Here is a 19,118-nt window from a genome sequence, read left to right on the forward strand (position 1 = left end):
ACAGAACGGTTCCCAAAACAGGTTTCTGATTGATTTCTAAGACAGTATTAGCCTAAAAAAGGATTAATTACACATGTACTAGTGAGACTGTTCAGACACTACTTCTTCCAGGAAACCTTCTTCGATCACCTAGCACCAGGTGAGAAGTCTGGTATCTGCCCCAGACGCACCCAATCAAAACAGAGCACAGGGTAGTAAGACTGCCCGATTGTCTGTCTGTGGCCCCTTAGATTGTGGGCTCCTTGCTCATCACAGCATTCGCAGCTTGGTGCAAAGCAGGCACTTAATAAAAATGCACTGAGTGAATGAATGGCAGACACTTCACTACCAAAAAACGAAATTAATTATTTCCCTGTTCATCAAAAAACACTCGACACTCTCCAGCCCTCAAGGCAAGGTCTGCCCCCAGGTTTTAATTTTATTAAAATATTTTTAAACACTCATTTGCTTCCAAATGTAAAATAATATGTCTTCTGAAGGAGTCCGATTGTTTTTATCATTCAAGGATGCAGAAAACTAGGAAGGCTGAGAATTATCTCGTGGCTCTAGGAAAGCGCCCTCTGGTGGTAAGCCAGCCAGCACCTGCCATTCTGTGACCAGGTCCAAGAGGCTTGGGCTCTGAAACAGCACCTCTGCCACAGCCTCCTCAGTGATCACCACTGCGGGTCAGAGGCACCTGCGACGCCCAGATGATAGGCTCCATGAGAACAGGAAAAATGCCTCATTCACCCACGCATCCCCACCTGGCCTGGTGCAGGGGCTCAGCCAGAAGACAAACACTTGGTAATTGCCTGTCAAACAAGGGACTCACAGAGCTGTTTTCCGCAGTGTCCCTGCAATTTCTGCACCCTGAAGCCTTACTTATTTCTACAAAGGAAATCAGCCAGCCACACCCCTGCCAAGAGCAACACGCTGACTGTTACAATAGAATTCCTTTCCTCCCACCTCTCCATCCTCCAATTTTCTAAACTTCTTGGAACATTTTAAGAATAATCTTCTTTCTTATTTGCTTGATGTAGAGCTAAAATGAGGTGGCAAGCAACTGGGGTGGTTGGTAACTGTTGCTGCGTGTTATAGGCATCCATGCACGGCACTGCTTTAGTTAAACAAATGAGCTCAGCTGTTCTGGCAGCAGGCAACTAACAAATCTCATCATTTGCAGTAAATAAAACTAAATGGTACCGCAGAATATGCCAATGTTTCCAAGACAATTGGAAACCGAATGCTGTTTGTGAAGGTAGATTTGGGGCACTAAAAGCATACAAAAAAAGGGGGCGAAAAGGCAGCAAATATTCACACCAATACAGATTAAATAAATTAGCACCTTACAGAGTACTTCAAACACTCTATCCATACACAGACTCCCACAACTCCGGGTCAATCTGAGAAATGTCAATATGGGAGATTAGTGATAAATAATATAAAACTAGTAATCTCTTTTTAAAATATATTTTATTTATTTTTTTACAGAGAGGAAGGGAGAGGGATAGAAAGCTAGAAACACTGATGCGAGAAAAACATCGACCAGCTGCCTCCTGCACACCCCATCAGGGACATGCCCGCAACCAAGGCACATACCCTTGATCAGAATCAAACCTGGGACCCCCTCAGTCCACAGACCTACGCTCCATCCACTGAGCCAAACCGGTTTCCGCAGTAATCTCTTAATCACAAACTTTGCTAAGTGAACTAAATCTAAATAAACAACCATATTGACACAAAGACTAGATGTGGCTCTGAAGCAATCCTTTTCTGTGAGAGTATCAGGCTCCTCCTTCTCATTATTCCAGCAGCGACATAAACAGATGGAGTCTCAGAACAGGAGCCTCAGCCTTGCAGGTGACACCCAAATGAACAAGGAGACCTATGCCCAAGAGTCAGACACACACACACACACACACACACACACACACACACACTCACCAAGCAAATTTGAAACCAGTCTCGGGATTTTCCATAGTTTTAAGGACCTTCAATGGGCTTCCCATAATTCAGCTAGGAAGCGGTAATTGAAATTTTCACACCGACAGGGAAGTTCTTAAACCTCACCACTGTTGTCTCTGGGTTACAAGTCTGTTCTTTTACTTCATGAAGAAAATCTCCCCAGGAAAACACCTGTCATCATACTCAACCCCACGCTGTGCATGCTTCTCTGAGAGCTTTCATAACAAAATTCCACAATAATACAGCTGAATTATTTCTAAGTTATATCTCAAGTAATCAATGTAATCTATGCGACCTCTGCTGAGAACAGCAATTTACATCATGACAAAGGTAAGTAACTGGGAAGCATAGGTAACAGAGAAGACTGGCAAGAGAAAATAGAGCAAAGGAGTGAAAACCTTCAAGTCATGTTACGGAGATTGAATTGTACCTTACATACAACAGGAAGCCATCAAGCACAGAATCAAAAATACACACTAACAGAATTATTAAAGCAGCAGCAAGGTCCCCTGGGTATGGGTAAAACCAACTTGAGATTTTTAAGGGGGCGTGGGAGGTGTTATTAATAATAATAATGCCTGTATGGTGCACTGGAGAAAGCCTAACCTTGTATTACAACGACTAAAATTAATCACCTCTGCCAAGTGCTGGGCCAGCTAACTTGGATAAACCACTAATGGTTACTACAGCAGAACACAGTCAAGTACATAATCTTTAAGAATTCTAGCTAATCCTACTAAAGTTATATATTGAATCGGAACACTCGGAGGAAATACTAACAGAAAGAATATGGAAGGTCTGCATCGCTGGCCTCATAGGTGGGTCACTTTCAGTACTTAGACTCCAAGTGTTCTCCCTCTCAACTTAACCATGACCATCCATTAGCAGACTCAGTGACACCAGCGCATGGATTTCCAATCATGCGGCCTATTATTAAAAACACTGTACGGCCCTGGCATAATGGAGAGAGTACAGATTTTGAAGCCACAGAATTTAAGTTCAGCTTCCTCATCCCCTATTGGCATGGCCTAGCCACAATACTTCATTTGAGCCTCAGTTTCCCCATCTTTGAAAGGGCGGTGAGGATGCCGCCATCTCCGAGGACAGTGGTAAGGACTACTTACAATGTATGGAAAGTGCCCAGCACAGAGCTGGTAATTGTGAGTTCCTAACCCCACAACAATACAGCAAAACCACAAGTGCCAAACTGCCAAATGTATGCATTCATTTACAATATTTCCTACAAATATTTTGCCAGTCTCTGCTTCCCCTAACCTCCACCATGGAACAGAAGGAAGTATAAAACATAAGTTAATTATTGGAGTACTTTTACACTTTGAAATAGTCTCAGACTGATGTAAAAAACAAAATAATAACAACTCTAGGTGACCTGCTTTCTTTACATTACTGTTTCACTATAGTCAAAATAAAACCCTTATGGATTACAAAGGAAATCAGTATTCCTTATTCACCCAGCAAAACTATTAACTTTTAATAAGTGGCAGGACAGAAATTAAATCTAGGTATTTTCTTTTTTTTAAAGAAAATGGCTTTGCCGAAACCGGTTTGGCTCAGTGGATAGAGCGTCAGCCTGCGGACTGAAGGGTCCCAGGTTCGATTCCGGTCAAGGGCATGTACATTGGTTGCGGTCACGTCCCCAGTAGGGGCTGTGCAAGAGGCAGTTGGTCGATGATTCTCTCTCATCGATGTTTCTAGCTATCTATCCCTCTCTCTTCCTCTCTGTAAAAAAATCAGTAAAATATATATATTTTTAAATGCACACATGTATACAATTGTGTGGGAACAAGATTATGCTTGATGATTGGTTTTATAACTGGCTTTAATCACTTAGTATGCTAAGGATATTTTTCCATGTCTATAAACATGATTATTTTTAATGACTGTATATTGTTCTAGCACACAGATGTACTGTTTTATTTATTTCTAGAGGCCTGATGCATGAAAATTCATGCATATTACTCTTTGATTGGGTGTGCCCTGAAAGGACACCCCAGGAAAGCTGATGAACATTCTATGGAGATACTCCCTGGGACTACTCTTAAAATCCCTACCCTTAAAAATCCTTGAGGCCGAAACCAGTTTGGCTCAGTGGATAAAGCATCAGCTTGTGGACTGAAAGGTCCCGGGTTCAATTCCAGTCAAGAGCATGTATCTTGGTTGCGGGCACATCCCCAGTGGGGGGAGGGGGGGTGCAGGAGGCAGCTGATCAATGTTTCTGACTCTCTATCCTTCTCCCTTCCTCTCTGTAAAAAATCAATAAAAATATATTTTAAAAGTTCCAACTAAGTATATACTTAGCAGAACTTCATTCATTTGAAACCCATTAATTTAGAACTTGGCATTTTTTGGCTAACATTGAGTTGACACTAACTTCTGTGTTATAATTTAAGAAAAGTATTTTAACAAGGGAGGAGATTTAATCTTCTGCCCAAAAAAAGGTGTTTAAAGATTTTGGCACATTAATTGTTGATATGCAAATAAATTTGCTGATTAGATATAACTTGCAATCTGATTTTTTTACAGAGAGGTAGACATATATATTATTAAAAATTCTCTCACCTTGATTATTTCATTTGACTTCTTCTAAAAACCCTGAAGTTGGCTGAGAAAACAGGAGTATCCTCATTATATAGATGACAGAAAGACTAAAAATAAACATAACTAACTTCTAGTTTAATACTCTTTCAATATGAAGAGTATTAATTTAGCTACTTTTTTTATTAAAACAAACCCATGTAACATCAACCTAACACAGTACCACTACTTGGAATTTCTATAGAAGCCTAAAATAAGTAGTGCCTTACATCTATGTTATGATTAAAAACATACAATTTATGTGAATGATAAAGAACTTGAAGAAAACAAAATTTTAAGTCTAATAAGGGAAGCAGAGGTCTTTCTTATAACTAACTGCTATGAAATAATAAACTGTACTTTGGTCAGGAAGTTAAATTTTTTAATTACATATTCCCTAATCCACAGCTTTCAGTACTCTAAACTGGTTTTATTTTACTTGTAAGCACACTGATCTCATATGTGAATCTCAATAACGAAGATGATAAACTCATAGTTCAGACATATTAATGAAAAGCAGATGGGCAGAGAGCAGTTGGTGGAGAAATTATACATAGATTTAGGAACATACAATAGATTTGCTGAACAACTCAAATAAATATAATTACGAAGTTCATAAAATAAACATTGAAAATGCTTAAATCTCTGTCACTGAAAATTTTGCCATAAAATGATTTCAAAATTGACATATTAATAATGTCATTTTCACCCACAACATACATACTCTGACAAATTATATGTTTGTCAGTTTAAAACACCATCTGAGCAAATCAACAAGTAACCATTCAGAAAAGTATGGAAGCATTCTTGAGACTTTTTTCTCCATTACCTTAGCAAAGAGAGAATTACAGAAATCATTCACAAAACTAACTAGAATCAGCCCATTCAGTGGTTAAACTGTGGGAATATTAATGTTTTAAAAAGGGCCTATTCATAGGAAAAAGTCAAAGGATAAAAACTGCACATAAATTTGTTATAGCAATTTTTAATGTACCAAATAGAACCAAAAAGGTATTTATATTCATGTGATTCACAGGCAATCCTATATGCTGTCATTCAACTGCCAAAATGAAAGGAACTGTAACTATGAAAGTGTCAAAGTTTCAGCAACTACCCTGTAAGATAATATTAATTTTCTCAAGAAAGTAACAGGAAAAAAAAAAAGACTTAAAAATTCAGATTCCAGGAAACATAGTGAGAGAAAGAAAGAAGGTTGCACTTGGAACAAAACTTACTTGTCCCCTTATTTTAATGTTTTAAACATGCTAGTTATATCTTCCCCCATATACACAATTTGTCTAAGGGAGAGAGCACCTCTGGGCAAACTCAAGTATCTTCTAAAATGATTTTGCATAGAAAGGTATAAATGAAGGAACAGATTTTGACTTGAGATGTAAAAACTGAACTTCTTTTAGTCCCTCAATTGAGAAACTACGATGCCAAAAAAAAGTCTCAAATTATTTATTCCCTTAGTAAAATGGCCTAGTATACCTCTTTTGGTTCCTGTTCAAGTAAACAGCCTGGCTGCACCAAACTGCCCTCCCCTGCTGATTTGTTCACCCACAACTACCCTCCCCTGCCGGCCATCTTGTAATGGCCATCTTGTGGCAGCCATCTTGTGACATGAGGGCAGCCATCTTGTGGTGGCCGTCTTGTGATGACGTCACACAATGGCATGACGCCACCTGGGCTTTTATTATATAGGATGTAATCATTACATTTTTGTTGTAAATAAGTACCTGTTATTATTATAAATAAATAAGAAAATATCTACAGTAATTATCTGTATGTGATGAGACCTATTGCTGTTATTATGACCTATTGCTTTGCAAGCGCTTAAAAATGTGAATATAGCCCTGGCTGGTGTGGCTCAGGTGGCTGGGCATCACCCAGTGCACCAGGAGGCTGCTGGTTCAATTCCCAACCAAGGGCACATACCAGGGTTGTGGGCTCCATCTCTGGGAGGGGCTGCGCAGAAGGCAGCCCATCGATGTTGTGCTCTCACATCAATGTGTCTCTTTCTCCCTCTCCCTTAAAAATGCAGTAAACTACTCTTTTTTTTTTTTAAGTGAATATATTAGGTGGTGATTCTTTTCTTATTGATGTTGCAGCTCTTAAACCATTAACTGAAGTTTGTTCTGTGATTATCCTCCCAAATGAGGATTGTAAAGCATGATGGCCAACAGATCTGTCTCAGTACTACACAAACCTGGTTTAAATCTGGTCCAGAACAATTACTTACTAGCTGTGTGACATTGGATAACCTCCCTAGCTTCAGTTTTCCCAGGTATAATCACAGAACCTATCTCATAGATTGGGTATGAGAACTTAATTAGGAAATGCATCTAAGGCAATGAGCCCAGCACCTGGCCCATTCCTCCATAAGTAACTGCTGCCCTGGCCAGTGTAGCTCAGTTGGTTGGGCCTGTACACTAAGGATTGCCGGTGCTATTTCTGGTAGAGGGCCAGCAGGAGGCAGCCAACTGATGTTTGCTCACGCATCAGCTTCTCTCTCACCCTAAAAATAAATTTTAAAAATAATATAAATAAATAACTGCTAAGTTAAGATAGATGTTTGCATTAGCCAAGCCTCTTAGCTGAATGTACATATTGTTTATCCTGTAAGGGGGATCTTAAAAGAAAAATCTCCCTCGTGCACTGTTGGTGAGAATGCAAACCCTAACAATGCTGACAAGAAATGAAAGACATTTAAAAGAATTTTTTTAGAAAGTCAAGAAACTGAAGTTTAAAAAATATAGTGATGTGGTGGTGGATTCGTACGATGGCTATTATTCAGCCTAAAAAGAGGGGAAATTCTATTATGCTCTACAATATGGATAAAGCTTGAAAAGTTATGCTAAGTGAAATTAGCCAAACACAAAACGTCAAATATTATATGATTCCACTTAGTATATGCGTTACCAAGAATAGGCAAATTCATAGAAACAAAGAATAGAGATCGTTACCAAAGGAGTTAGAGGAACAGGAAATGGAGAGTTATTATTTAATGGGGTACAGGGTTTCTGTTTGAAATGATGAAAAGTTCTGAAAATGTACAATGGTGAGGACTATACAACATTGAGAATGTACTTAATGCCACTGAATCATACACTTAAAAATGGTAAATTTTAAGTTATGTTCATTTTACCACAATAAAACAAAGTATGTGAGTAAAATCTACATTATCAGAGAGTTAGTAAGTTAGAGCAGACTAGGCTCAATGCTCAAACACTGGCATGAAGACATGCTTGTCTCTTTAATACCCTGCAACATAAGAAATCCTTAACATGGCAAAGGGCCCTGGGCACTGTGTTTCCTTGCTCACTGTTCTGCCGTCGGGACTTTTGCCATTCCTCTAACACAGAGAACTTGCTTCTGCGTTAGGTCCTTTATACCAGCTGCTCCTTCTGCCTGGATGCTCCTTCCCAGGATCTGCGTCCCTCACCCCCAACTTCACCACCTGTCTCTGCTGAACTGCTGCTTCCCCAGAGATCCTATATCTGAAGAAATCTCCTGCTTTATATTTGTTCCCATTCCGTCCACTCCATGACCTTGCTCTGCTTCTTCTTTTTTATTATTGCATTTGGCACTTTCAGCAATGACTTTATGTATTTAATTACTTATTACCACACCTCCACTAAAATATAAACTTGATGAGGGCAGGGACCTCATCCCTCATATTCACTGCGAGTTTTCCAGTGAATACCTGGCAGGAGATATCTGCAATGCTATCAACAATAATATATATATATTTTTTAAAGTGGTACCTGGCAAATGGGAGGCATTTTTGGTAAATAAATGTAAATATATCATATATAAATCATTTTTTTAAGTTATATAACAGTATAATCTCATGTTTGTAGGGGGGAGCGGACATATAAATGTATATATCCATCTACAGGCATGGGTATTTTAAACAGAATAAGAAAATATCTACAGTAGTTATCTGTATGTGATGAGAATACATGACTGTTTTCCCTTCTGTTTCTATATTTTCTTTCTTTTTTTAATATATTTTATTGATTTTTTTTACAGAGAGGAAGGGAGAGGGACAGAGAGCTAGAAACATCGATGAGAGAGAAACATCGACCAGCTGCCTCCTGCACACCCCCTACTGGAGATGTGCCCGCAACCAAGGTACATGCCCTTGACCGGAATCGAACCTGGGACCCTTCAGTCCGCAGGCTGACGCTCTATCCACTGAGCCAAACCTGTTTCAGCTGTTTCTGTATTTTCTAACCTTAATGAAAGAGTTGTGTGATTATTTTACCAACAAAGCTACTAAGAACTCATTGAACTTATAAATTACAGATATGTACAAAGATTTGGCTATAAGTTCATTAGAGTTTTATATATAATCATGAAAAATAAGAAACAACATGTTCAATATTATTTCAATAGTTACGTATATCGATAAGACAAAACATTCTACAACTTAAAATGACGGTGTAGGAAAACACAATAATTATGTATATCCGTAAGACAGGACATTCTACAACCATTTCAAAACTATGTTGTATGCCGAAGCTGGTTTGGCTCAGTGGTAGAGCGTCAGTCTGCGGACTGAAAGGTCCCAGGTTCGATTCCAGTCAAGGGCATGTACCTTGGTTGCGGGCACATCCCCCATAGGGGGTGTGCAAGAGGCAGCTGGTCGATGTTTCTCTCTCATTGACATTTCTAGCTCTCTATCTCTCTCCCTTTCTCTCTGTTAAAAATCAATAAAATATATTTTAAAAACTTTGTTGTAGGGAAATACTGTAGGAGGAAAATGTAAATTAAAGAAACATATAGAATATGATGCAAGCACTTTAAATGAAAGGATATACATTTTCATTTAAAGTGCTTTCCTGAATTTAAAGTACTGAAAATTAACATGCATTGCTCTGGTACTCAGAAAAATGATTTTAAGTGATTGTGCCTAACGCTGCCTTCTTGCCTTATTTGAGCACCATCTAGTGCTCAGTATATATAACACAACTTTCATAATACAGTAACGTTTCTAAAGAATAGCCTTTATAAAAAAGGCATTGTGGAAGCACAAAGACAAATAGTGCTAGAATCAGTGCCTGGCCTAATTTTTAAAACAACTGAACAATTAATTCAAAAGAGTCATAGGATTTTTGATCGTTATGATAAAGCAGTCATCAGAAAATTGGTTAAATTTCTGCTGCTTATTTTCAACTCTCAAGACAGAGCCCTTGATGGTGTTTAAATTAATGGCTATTTATTCCTGAAAGAAGAGGAAAGTCAGGCACTGTACATGCCTCATGGTGTCTTATCCTTCCCACAAATCTACATGGTGGGCATTATGATTCCATTTAGAGGCTCAGTAAGATGAAGTAGTTCGCCTAAGCTCAAAAAGCTAATAAATAAGTGGGGAGACTGAGACACAAGACAAAGTTGGTCTGGCTCCAAAATCTATGCTCCCCTACCACGCTTCACTGCTTCTGTTCTCCATGCTTCACCCCAAATCACCACACCTTTTGGTAAAATGATTCTCATTCTAAATAAGCTGTCACCATAGTGCCCAGCGCTGCTCTCACATCTAGAACTCTTAAGCTCATTAACAACAAGAAACCTTGACAAGGATGTGGAGAAAAGGGAACCCTCGTGCACTGTTGGTGAGAATGCAGACTGTTGCAGCCATTGTGGGAAGTAGCATGGAGTTACCTCAAAAAATAAAAAATGAAACTGCATTATGGCCTAGTAATTCCACTTCCGGGACTGTACACAAAGAAACCCGAAATACTAATTTGAAAGAATATATGCACTCCCATGTACACTGCAGTTATTTACAATAGCCAGGATTTGGGAGCAGCCTAAGTGCCCATCAGTAGATGAGGGGATAAAAAATCTGCGGTGCATTTACACAAAGGAATAGGATTCAGCCGTAAAATAAATCTTACCTTTTGCAACAGCCTGAATAGACCTGGAGAATATCATGTATGCTAACTGAAGTAAGTCAATCAGAGAAAAGCAAGTACCATAAAATTTCACTTATATGTGGAATCTAACGAACAAAATAAATGAACCAAGTAGAGAGAGATTCATGGGTACAGAGAACAGTCTGACAGCTGTCAGAGGGTAGGAGGAGGTTGAGGGTTGAGTGAGAAGGATGAAGGGATTAAGCAAAGAAAAAAAAAAAGACTCATGGACACAGTATTGTGATTGCCAGAAGGTCAGTAGGGTGGGGGCAGGTAGAAGAAAATAAAGGGGGGATAAATGGTGATACCCGTGTTTCCCCGAAAATAAGACATCCCCTGAAAATAAGACCTAGCGCAACTTTGGGAGAAAAAATTAATATAATACACTGTCTTATTTTCGGGGAAACAGGGTAGGAGACTTGACTTGGTATGGTAAACACTCAATACAATATACTGATGATGTATTACAGAACTGTATTCCTCAAACCTGTATAATTTTATTAACCAATGTCACCCCAATAAATTCTTTTAAAAAAATATTAATGCTCAAATCAATCTAAAACAAAAACTTTTAAAATCTATTTTTCTATATAAAGTTCTACTAAATGGATACAACAGTTTCACCAGGATGTAGAACTTCCGTTTCCTGCTTAGGCACAGAACTTCAGCCTTCATCACATGGTGGTTACTTAACTACTACTGCCTCACATTTGGTTTTCTTGACCTACTTTCTCTTCCTTCCTGCTCTTTCCAATCAATCAAAGCAACCTCCCTAAAACAATACTTTCCCCAAATCCATTCAACAACAACCTATCAGGGGTCAGAATTCTAATCCTCAGCTTTCTAACAGGCGTGCCAAAAAATGGACAATAGATGGACAGATTTTGATGTTCCCAATCCCCACCCCCTTCAGAGCCTCCAGGCCACTAGAGCAGCCTCATCAGTTTACCCTGAAACATCATGAAAAGCAGGGGTTAACAAAAGTAGGCTTACGGTTGTGATTATGCAAAACACAGTTTATTCCTGTATTATTATTATTTTTAAATATATTTTATTGATCTTTTACAGAGAGGAAGGGAGAGGGACAGAGAGTTAGAAACATCGATGAGAGAGACATCGATCAGCTGCCTTCTTCACATCCCCTACAGGGGATATGCCTGCAACCAATGTACATGCCCTTGACCGGAATTGAACCTGGGATCCTTCAGTACGCAGACTGACGTTCTATCCACTGAGCCAAACCGGTTTCGGCTGTTCCTGTATTATTACTAACTAGAGGACTGGTGCACAGATTCATGCACCGGTGGGGTCCCTCAGCATGACCTGCAGCAATTGGGCCAAAACTGGAGTCCACACCATCTGCCACTCCCACCTGCAGCTCCCACTCATCCTGGCCTGCTGCACCTGCCACAGGCTCGCACCCAGTCCATTCAGGAGAGGCTGGCATCTCTGCAGTGACACTCAACAGCTATGAGCCCTGCATCTGGAGCTTGTGGGTCAGCTGGGCGATGCTACTTCTGTGGGAACACACTGACCACTAGGGGGCAGCTCTTTCATTGAACATCTGCCCCTGCCCCCTGGTGGTCAGTGAGTGTCAGGACTGGTTGACAGGTTGTTCGGTTGCTTAGGCTTTATATAGACTACAGCAGTGTTTTTCAACCTTTTTTGGGCAAAGGCACACTTGTTTCATGAAAAAAATCACGAGGCACACCACCATTAGAAAATGTTAAAAAATTTAACTCTGTGCCTATATTGACTATATATAAAGTAATTCTCTTGAATAGGAATCAAATAAACACAAAGAAAGTATTTTATAATTACTTTATTATGAAATATTAAGTAAACAAAATAGTGAAAAATTGTAAAATTCTTGTCTTGTCTGCACCTACGGCACACCAGGCAACATAGTGTGCCGCGGAACAGCGGTTGAAAAACGCTGGACTAGAGGTCCAGTGCACAAAATTCATGCACAGGTGTGGTCCCTAGGCCTGGCAGGTGATCAAAGCGCCGCAGCGACTCCACTGCCAGCACTGCCCCCTGGTGATCAGCGCGCCGTCATAGCAAGCTGTCAAACTCCTGGTCTAGGGAACAATTTGCGTATTAGGCTTATATTATATAGGATTATTGTATTCTAACTGTAAACCAACTTTTGCCCACCCCCCCATATGTTGGGAAGTGCTTGCATTACTCCCTAAAATATGTTCCCAACCTATTATATTACATTGTTTATCCTGTCCTCCTAACATAAACTGGAAAAATTAATGGAAGTTTTTTGGTCGTACTTAATTCACAGCACAAGAATCACTTCTACTTGTACATATAAGATTATTCATTGATGTATTATCTGTAATAACAAAGTACTAGAAGCAATTCAAATGGTAAAAGTATATTGCTACATTAATTTTGGTATATTCAGTTATGACATGCAATGCCCCATCAAAATAATGTGGAAGCTAATATAGAGAAGGCTCTCTAAAATATAGTCATTGAAAAAAAGCACAAAGAACAGAAGTGGGTGCTATTATTAGTCTAAAACTAAGGGGATGCATGTGCTATGGTCTGATTGTTTATGTCTCCCCAAAATTCGTATGTTGAAATCCTAACCCCTACAGGCACAAGTATATTGAATTGCACAAGTATTAGTAGGTGGGTCTTTGAGGGTGATTGGGTCATGAAGGGGGAATCCTCATGAATGGGATTAGGGCCTTTTATTATTAGAAAGGCCCCAGAAGCTGGCTGGCTCCCTCCGCTGTGGGGCAGAGAGAATGTGCGGTCTGTGAACCAGAGGAGGGTCACTGCCCAACCATGCTGGTGCTGAGAGCTCAGACTTCCTGCCTCCAGAACCCTGAGCAATAAATTCTTGCTGTAAGCTACCTAGTCAGTGGTATTTTGTTAAAGTAGTCCCCATGGACTAAAACAGCATGAAACATCTTTAAAAAGGACTTTAAGAAAAGTGATAACATCTGTTGCCTCTGGGAGAGAGAACTAAGCATGTGTGAGGACAGAAGAAGGAGACTCCCAGTTTTATATCCTTTCAATCTTTGAATTTTGATCCAGAAGAATGCATTATCTTTTTCATACAAAAATAAATAAAATTATAATTTATTAAATTCCATCTACAGACATCAAGGCTCTCCCATCTTTTCTTATCATCTGCCAATGCTAGGGTGGGCTCTAGCCCACAGGACAGGCCCCTGTGATCAGCTCTTTCCTTCAGGCAGGCTAGTATCCCACTGGTCCACACCCACACACAGAACTATGTTATGCCTCAATGCCTTTGTCCAAGCTCTTTTAAAAAATGTCAGGAATGCCGAAACTGGTTTGGCTCAGTGGATGGAGCGTCAGCCTGCGAACTGAAAGGTCCCAGGTTCGATTTTGGTCAAGGGCATGTACATTGGCTGCGGGCACATCCCCAGTGGGGGGTGTGCAAGAGGCAGCTGATCAATGATTTCTCCCATCGATGTCTCTAGCTTTCTATCCCTCTCTCTTCCTCTCTGTAAAAAAATCAATAAAAATATATTATAAAAAATAAATAAATGTCAGGATTCTGCCCTAGCTGGTTTGACTCAGTAGATAAGTGAACTGAAAAGTCACAGATTCTATTCCAGTCAAGGGCACATACCTCTGTTAGCGGCTCCATCCCTGGCCTTGGTCACGGTGCGTGTGGGAAGCAGCCAATAGATGTTTCTCTCTCACTTCAATGTTTCTGTCTCTTTCTCCTTTTTCTCCCCCCTCCTTCCTCTCTTCCACTCTTTCTAAAAATCAATGGGAAAATATCCTTGGGTAAGAATTAACTAAAATTAAATTAAATTAAAATAAATAAAATAAAATAAAATAAAAAATAAAATAAATTAAATTAAATTAAAATGTCAGGATTCCCCTTCTTGGTTGCTCTGCTTCTAAATCATCCACCTTCTTTGGGCCTCTGTTCATATTGCAACGCCTCCAAAATATTTTCCAGAATCCTGAAATCAGCCTATCTCACACAGTATCCATGTATCCACTTTTTATTTACATATCTAGAATATGGCTGGAATTTGAATATATCTTATAAATGAATTATTTTATAAAACAAAACAAAAACTGTTTAGTCAGGAAGTAATAAGTTCTGCTGAAGAAGAGTAATCACCACAATATTATGAAATTGGAATATTTTTTAGAAATGAAAATCTGATCATGCCCTTTCTGATGAAAATCTTTCCATGGTTTATACTGATATTAGGACAAAAATCAAAACTCATTAATACTTTCCACCAGAACCCCCAAAAATCTTCCAAACCTCCTCCCTCACCACTCCTCTTTAGTTTCACACACCTGACATGTTATTCCTCACCACTGGGCTTTCCTTATGTTGTTCCCTACCTGGACCAGTCCTCGCCTATTTCTCTGGCTCAGGAGTCAGTTTAAAAGTGAAATATTGGTTTCCACCTATCAGATTAACAAAGGTCAAAAAGTCTAAAACTGCATTAAATTGACAAAGGTGTGCGGAAATATACCTTCTCACACTGCTGGCAGTAGTTTAAATTGGCACAACTTCCATGGAGCACAGTTTGGCAATATCTACCAAGGTTACAACTGCATATGCAGTTTGACCCAGCATGTTTACTTTCTAAACTAGAGATATATTTGTATGCATGAGAAATAATGTATGTAGCATTATTTGTGATAGCAAAAGATTGGAAACAATCTAAATGTCCACCAAGAGAAAACTCATTATATTCTATAAATATTCTGCAGACATTTAAAAGAAATATATGCTTAGATATATTTTAATTAATTGGGAAGAAAATACCAGAGATAGCAAGGAAAAAAGAAAAAGCAAGGTATGTGAAGTATGCTAACTCTGTGTTTATATAATTTTACAAAACTACCTGAGATATATGCTTAAATAACCTTGTACTATCTTTAGAAGGATTAAAAAAAAAATTCTTGCCGAAACCGGTTTGGCTCAATGGATAGAGCGTCGGCTTGGGGACTGAAGGGTCCCGGGTTCGATTCCGGTCAAGGGCATGTACCTTGGTTGTGGGCACATCCCCAGTAGGGAGTGTGCAAGAGGCAGCTGATCTATGTTTCTCTCTCATCGATGTTTCTAACTCTCTCTCTCTCCCTTCCTCTCTGTACAAAATCAGTAAAATAAAATAAAAATTAAAAAAATAAAAATTAAAAATTCCACCAGGAATCATCTCTGGGAAAGGGAGGGGATTGAGTGGAAGAAAAGAAAACTTACTTCCTAATTTCCTACCTTTTGGATTGTCTATTGGTACATGTATGATAAACAGGCAGATAATGGATGGATGGATAAATGGACGAAGAAACATTTAAAAACAATTTTTTAACTGAACCTAGCACACAAATGTATGTGGCCCTCTATACGTATTTTAATCTCCAAGTGATCTCTTACCTGCTGGTTGGTGCAGGGAAAGAAAATGAGAGAAGCTGATTCCAGAACGGGTCATTCTCAGAGACAAATTCTGTGCCTGATAACTTTTTTAAGTACTCATTTTTAGGAAGATCACCAATCCTGCTGCTGTTTGATCCCATCTTCTAATCTGGTAGACAGGTTGTCCTTAAACCTTCATTTCCGCAAGACAACCTAGAAAAAGATAAAGAAATTTCAAACTTATTCAAAATAATCCTCAAACTTTTCCATACCCTTGACGTAAATGTAAAAAAAAAACTGTAAACTTACTAAAAGAAATCACACCTTTTTTTTATTTTTAAATGTATGAGACATCAGATACAAAGTTACAAGGAGAAAAATGGAGCTAATATCTGTCTTAACCAACACAAATACAAAAATCAGAATGTGTACTTGTAGATCTTAGAATGGGCATACCTCACGCCCCAGGCAGCAACAAAGATACTATCTGCTGAGCAGATGAAGGCAGTGCCCGAGGCAGCTGAAGTGATAAACACACAAAGACTAGCCACTGGAGTATTCCTGTCAGAAAGTTCACCCTCACAGAAAGAAGGCAGCAAACCCAGGTCCAACGGCATCTCTTCTGCCATGGATCATACCAAGCTTACACACACACACACACACACACACACACACACAAGCGCGCGCACACACACACACACGCGCGCGCACACACACACACACACACACACACACGACCTGGCCCCAATTTACTGTATTTTCTTACCTATGAAAACAAGAATAAAATGGAACTTGAAAAACCCTGTATCCAATCAGCTCACCTCCTAAGAGTCCTACTGCTTTCCCTCTTGCTGTGCCTCAAGACTTCCTTGGCTCTTAGCTCTTAGTCCTCTGCTTATATCAATAATTGCGCCTTTCTCCTGGTTTCACTAGTGGCTTCCCTCTCCTAGTCCCAACCTCTGACCGGAATGCCAGTTCTACTTACATCACTAAAATTCTGAAGATTTTTTTAAACTCAAGGATAATGTATTTTAATTACATGTGCAACATATAAACAGTAATTCTGTAGATAACAATGCCCCTCATATAAGTCTATACTAAAAACAAGAAGCATGCTACGGCTTATGCCATTACAAGTAAACCTTTCAAAGGATCGGTTTTTCTAAATTTTTATTTATTGATTTTATATATTTTTTTAAAATATATTTTTATTGATTTTACACAGAGAGGAATTGAGAGGGACAGAGAGTTAGAAACGTCGATGAGAGAGAAACATCGACCAGCTGCCTCCTGCACACCCCCCACTGGGGATGTGCCCACAACCAAGGTACATGCCCTTGACCGGAATCGAACCCGGGACCTTTCAGTCCGCAGGCCAACGCTCTATCCACTGAGCCAAACCGGTCCCGGCTATTTATTGATTTTAGAGAGAGAGGAAGGAAGCAAGGGAGCAGAGAGATGAGAGAAACATCAATTTGTTGTTCCACTTACCTATGTACCCACTGGTTGACTCTTGCATGTGCCCTGACCACAGTGTACACACTCTAACCAACTGAGCTACGCAGCCGGGGATTCAAAGGACCCTATTTTAATGCAATGTAGTCAAGAACATGTGTGCACAAAACTGATTCCATCCTCCCTCTCAAAATCAGTTTGTCCTCTCAACTTCCAGTACTCCCTCAAGTTCCCATTATGTAAAAACTACCCTGAAATGTGATTTTTCTATAGTATATATGACATAACTTCTGAGGTAGATTGTTCTTAAATGATAATTTAAAGTATATATATATATATATATATATATATATATAGAGAGAGAGAGAGAGAGAGAGAGAGAGAGAGAGAGAGAGAGAGTTGTTAAATGGACTGTACTCTCTTTACCTTCTCTCCTTCCAGAAAGATCTGAGTATGCTTCTGGCTTTTGTTTTAACCTCTATGTGAGTGACCCCAGAACTAATATTTTATCCTGACTTCTCAGCCAAAATCCAAGCATAAATCTTTACTTAATGGCCATTTCCATTTGATGTCTTAACATCATCATAATTTTTAAAACAGATTTTAACACTGCCCCCCAAAATAAACAACCCCTCCAAATCTTTTTGCCTCAAATTCTCACTCACATAACCAACCATTCATTCCATAATTACCTATTACACACTTCCTATAAATGTCAGGTGTTATGCTGGAAACAGAAAATGTACAAGTGAATAAGACCAAGTTCCTTGCCATTCATGAACCCAAAGCCTGTTTAACACGTGTGGTATGTATCACAATGGAGTTATTTATACACAAAAAGCTATGAACACACAGGAGCAGCTGAGACAGAGGGAACAGTGTGTGCAGCGGTGCTATTAGTCAGCGCGATCTGTGTCAGAAACTAGGCTAAGTGCTTTATAATTCCTGCTTCATGTCGTCCCTGTGAACAACTCTAAGAGGTGGTCCTAATTTCCTCACTTTACAGATGTGGAAACTAAGGGACAGAAGGATTAAGGAACTTCCTCAAGGCCAACAGGTAATAAGTGGCAAAGCCAGGATTTGAACACAGGGAATCTCATTGCAGAATCCCTGGTCTTTAGCACTCTAATAGGGTGACTCTCCAATGACATCAATAAGTCCTTTGGGTTCTTCTACAACATCCCCAATGCTACATACCGTCTTTTAAATCCATCTCTTCCTTTACATTCTCACTGCCTCCATGCCAGACCAGGCTTCTATAATCTCACATGACTTAGTGCAACAATATCCAGGTGTCTTTACTTCCAATCTTTCCACTCGGACTCACTGTGAGCACTCCACTACCGCATTAGTCCTTAAAAGAAACAGGAAATTCAGTCCAGCACTGCAATGAAGAAAGGTTCTAGTGTGAGCTAGATTTTGTTAAGTCTGCATAAGAATCAGTGTGAATCTCCATTTTACAACTTATAAAACCTCACTGCATAATGGGAAAAACAACAGTACTAACAACTCGTAAGATATTCTAGAATGAAGCAAGATGAGCCATACAATGTACTCAGTCCTGACTGGTGTGGCTAAGTGGTTAGTGTGTCAGCTCATGCACCAAAGGGTCTTGGGTTCAATTCCCGGTCAAGACACATTGGGTTACAGGTTTGGTCCCCAGCCAACGTGAATACAGAAGACAACTAATCAATGCTTTGCTCTCAGATCGGTGCTTTTCTCTATATCTTTATCTCTCTCTTTCCCTTCCTCTAAGCATGTCCTCAGATAAGGATTAAAAAACAACAACCTGGCACAGTGTATACTTAGCCAAATAAAAG

At 39.4% G+C, this 19,118-nt stretch overlaps 1 protein-coding gene across 4 annotated transcripts in view; it reads right to left on the minus strand.

Annotated features, from left to right (window-relative positions):
- Positions 1-19,118, minus strand: part of DYM (dymeclin) — a 233,669-nt gene that overhangs the window by 207,547 nt on the left and 7,004 nt on the right. For all 4 annotated transcript variants that reach the window (XM_036419857.2, XM_036419859.2, XM_036419858.2 and 1 more), the window contains exon 2: positions 15,865-16,059. In XM_036419857.2, the coding sequence (XP_036275750.1) occupies positions 15,865-16,004 (140 nt within the window). In that variant the 5' untranslated portion in view covers positions 16,005-16,059. The remainder of the gene's footprint in view (positions 1-15,864; positions 16,060-19,118) is intronic.

Source organism: Pipistrellus kuhlii, unplaced genomic scaffold, assembly GCF_014108245.1.
Source record: "Pipistrellus kuhlii isolate mPipKuh1 unplaced genomic scaffold, mPipKuh1.p scaffold_m20_p_6, whole genome shotgun sequence".
In the NCBI taxonomy this organism is placed as follows: Eukaryota; Metazoa; Chordata; class Mammalia; order Chiroptera; family Vespertilionidae; genus Pipistrellus; species Pipistrellus kuhlii.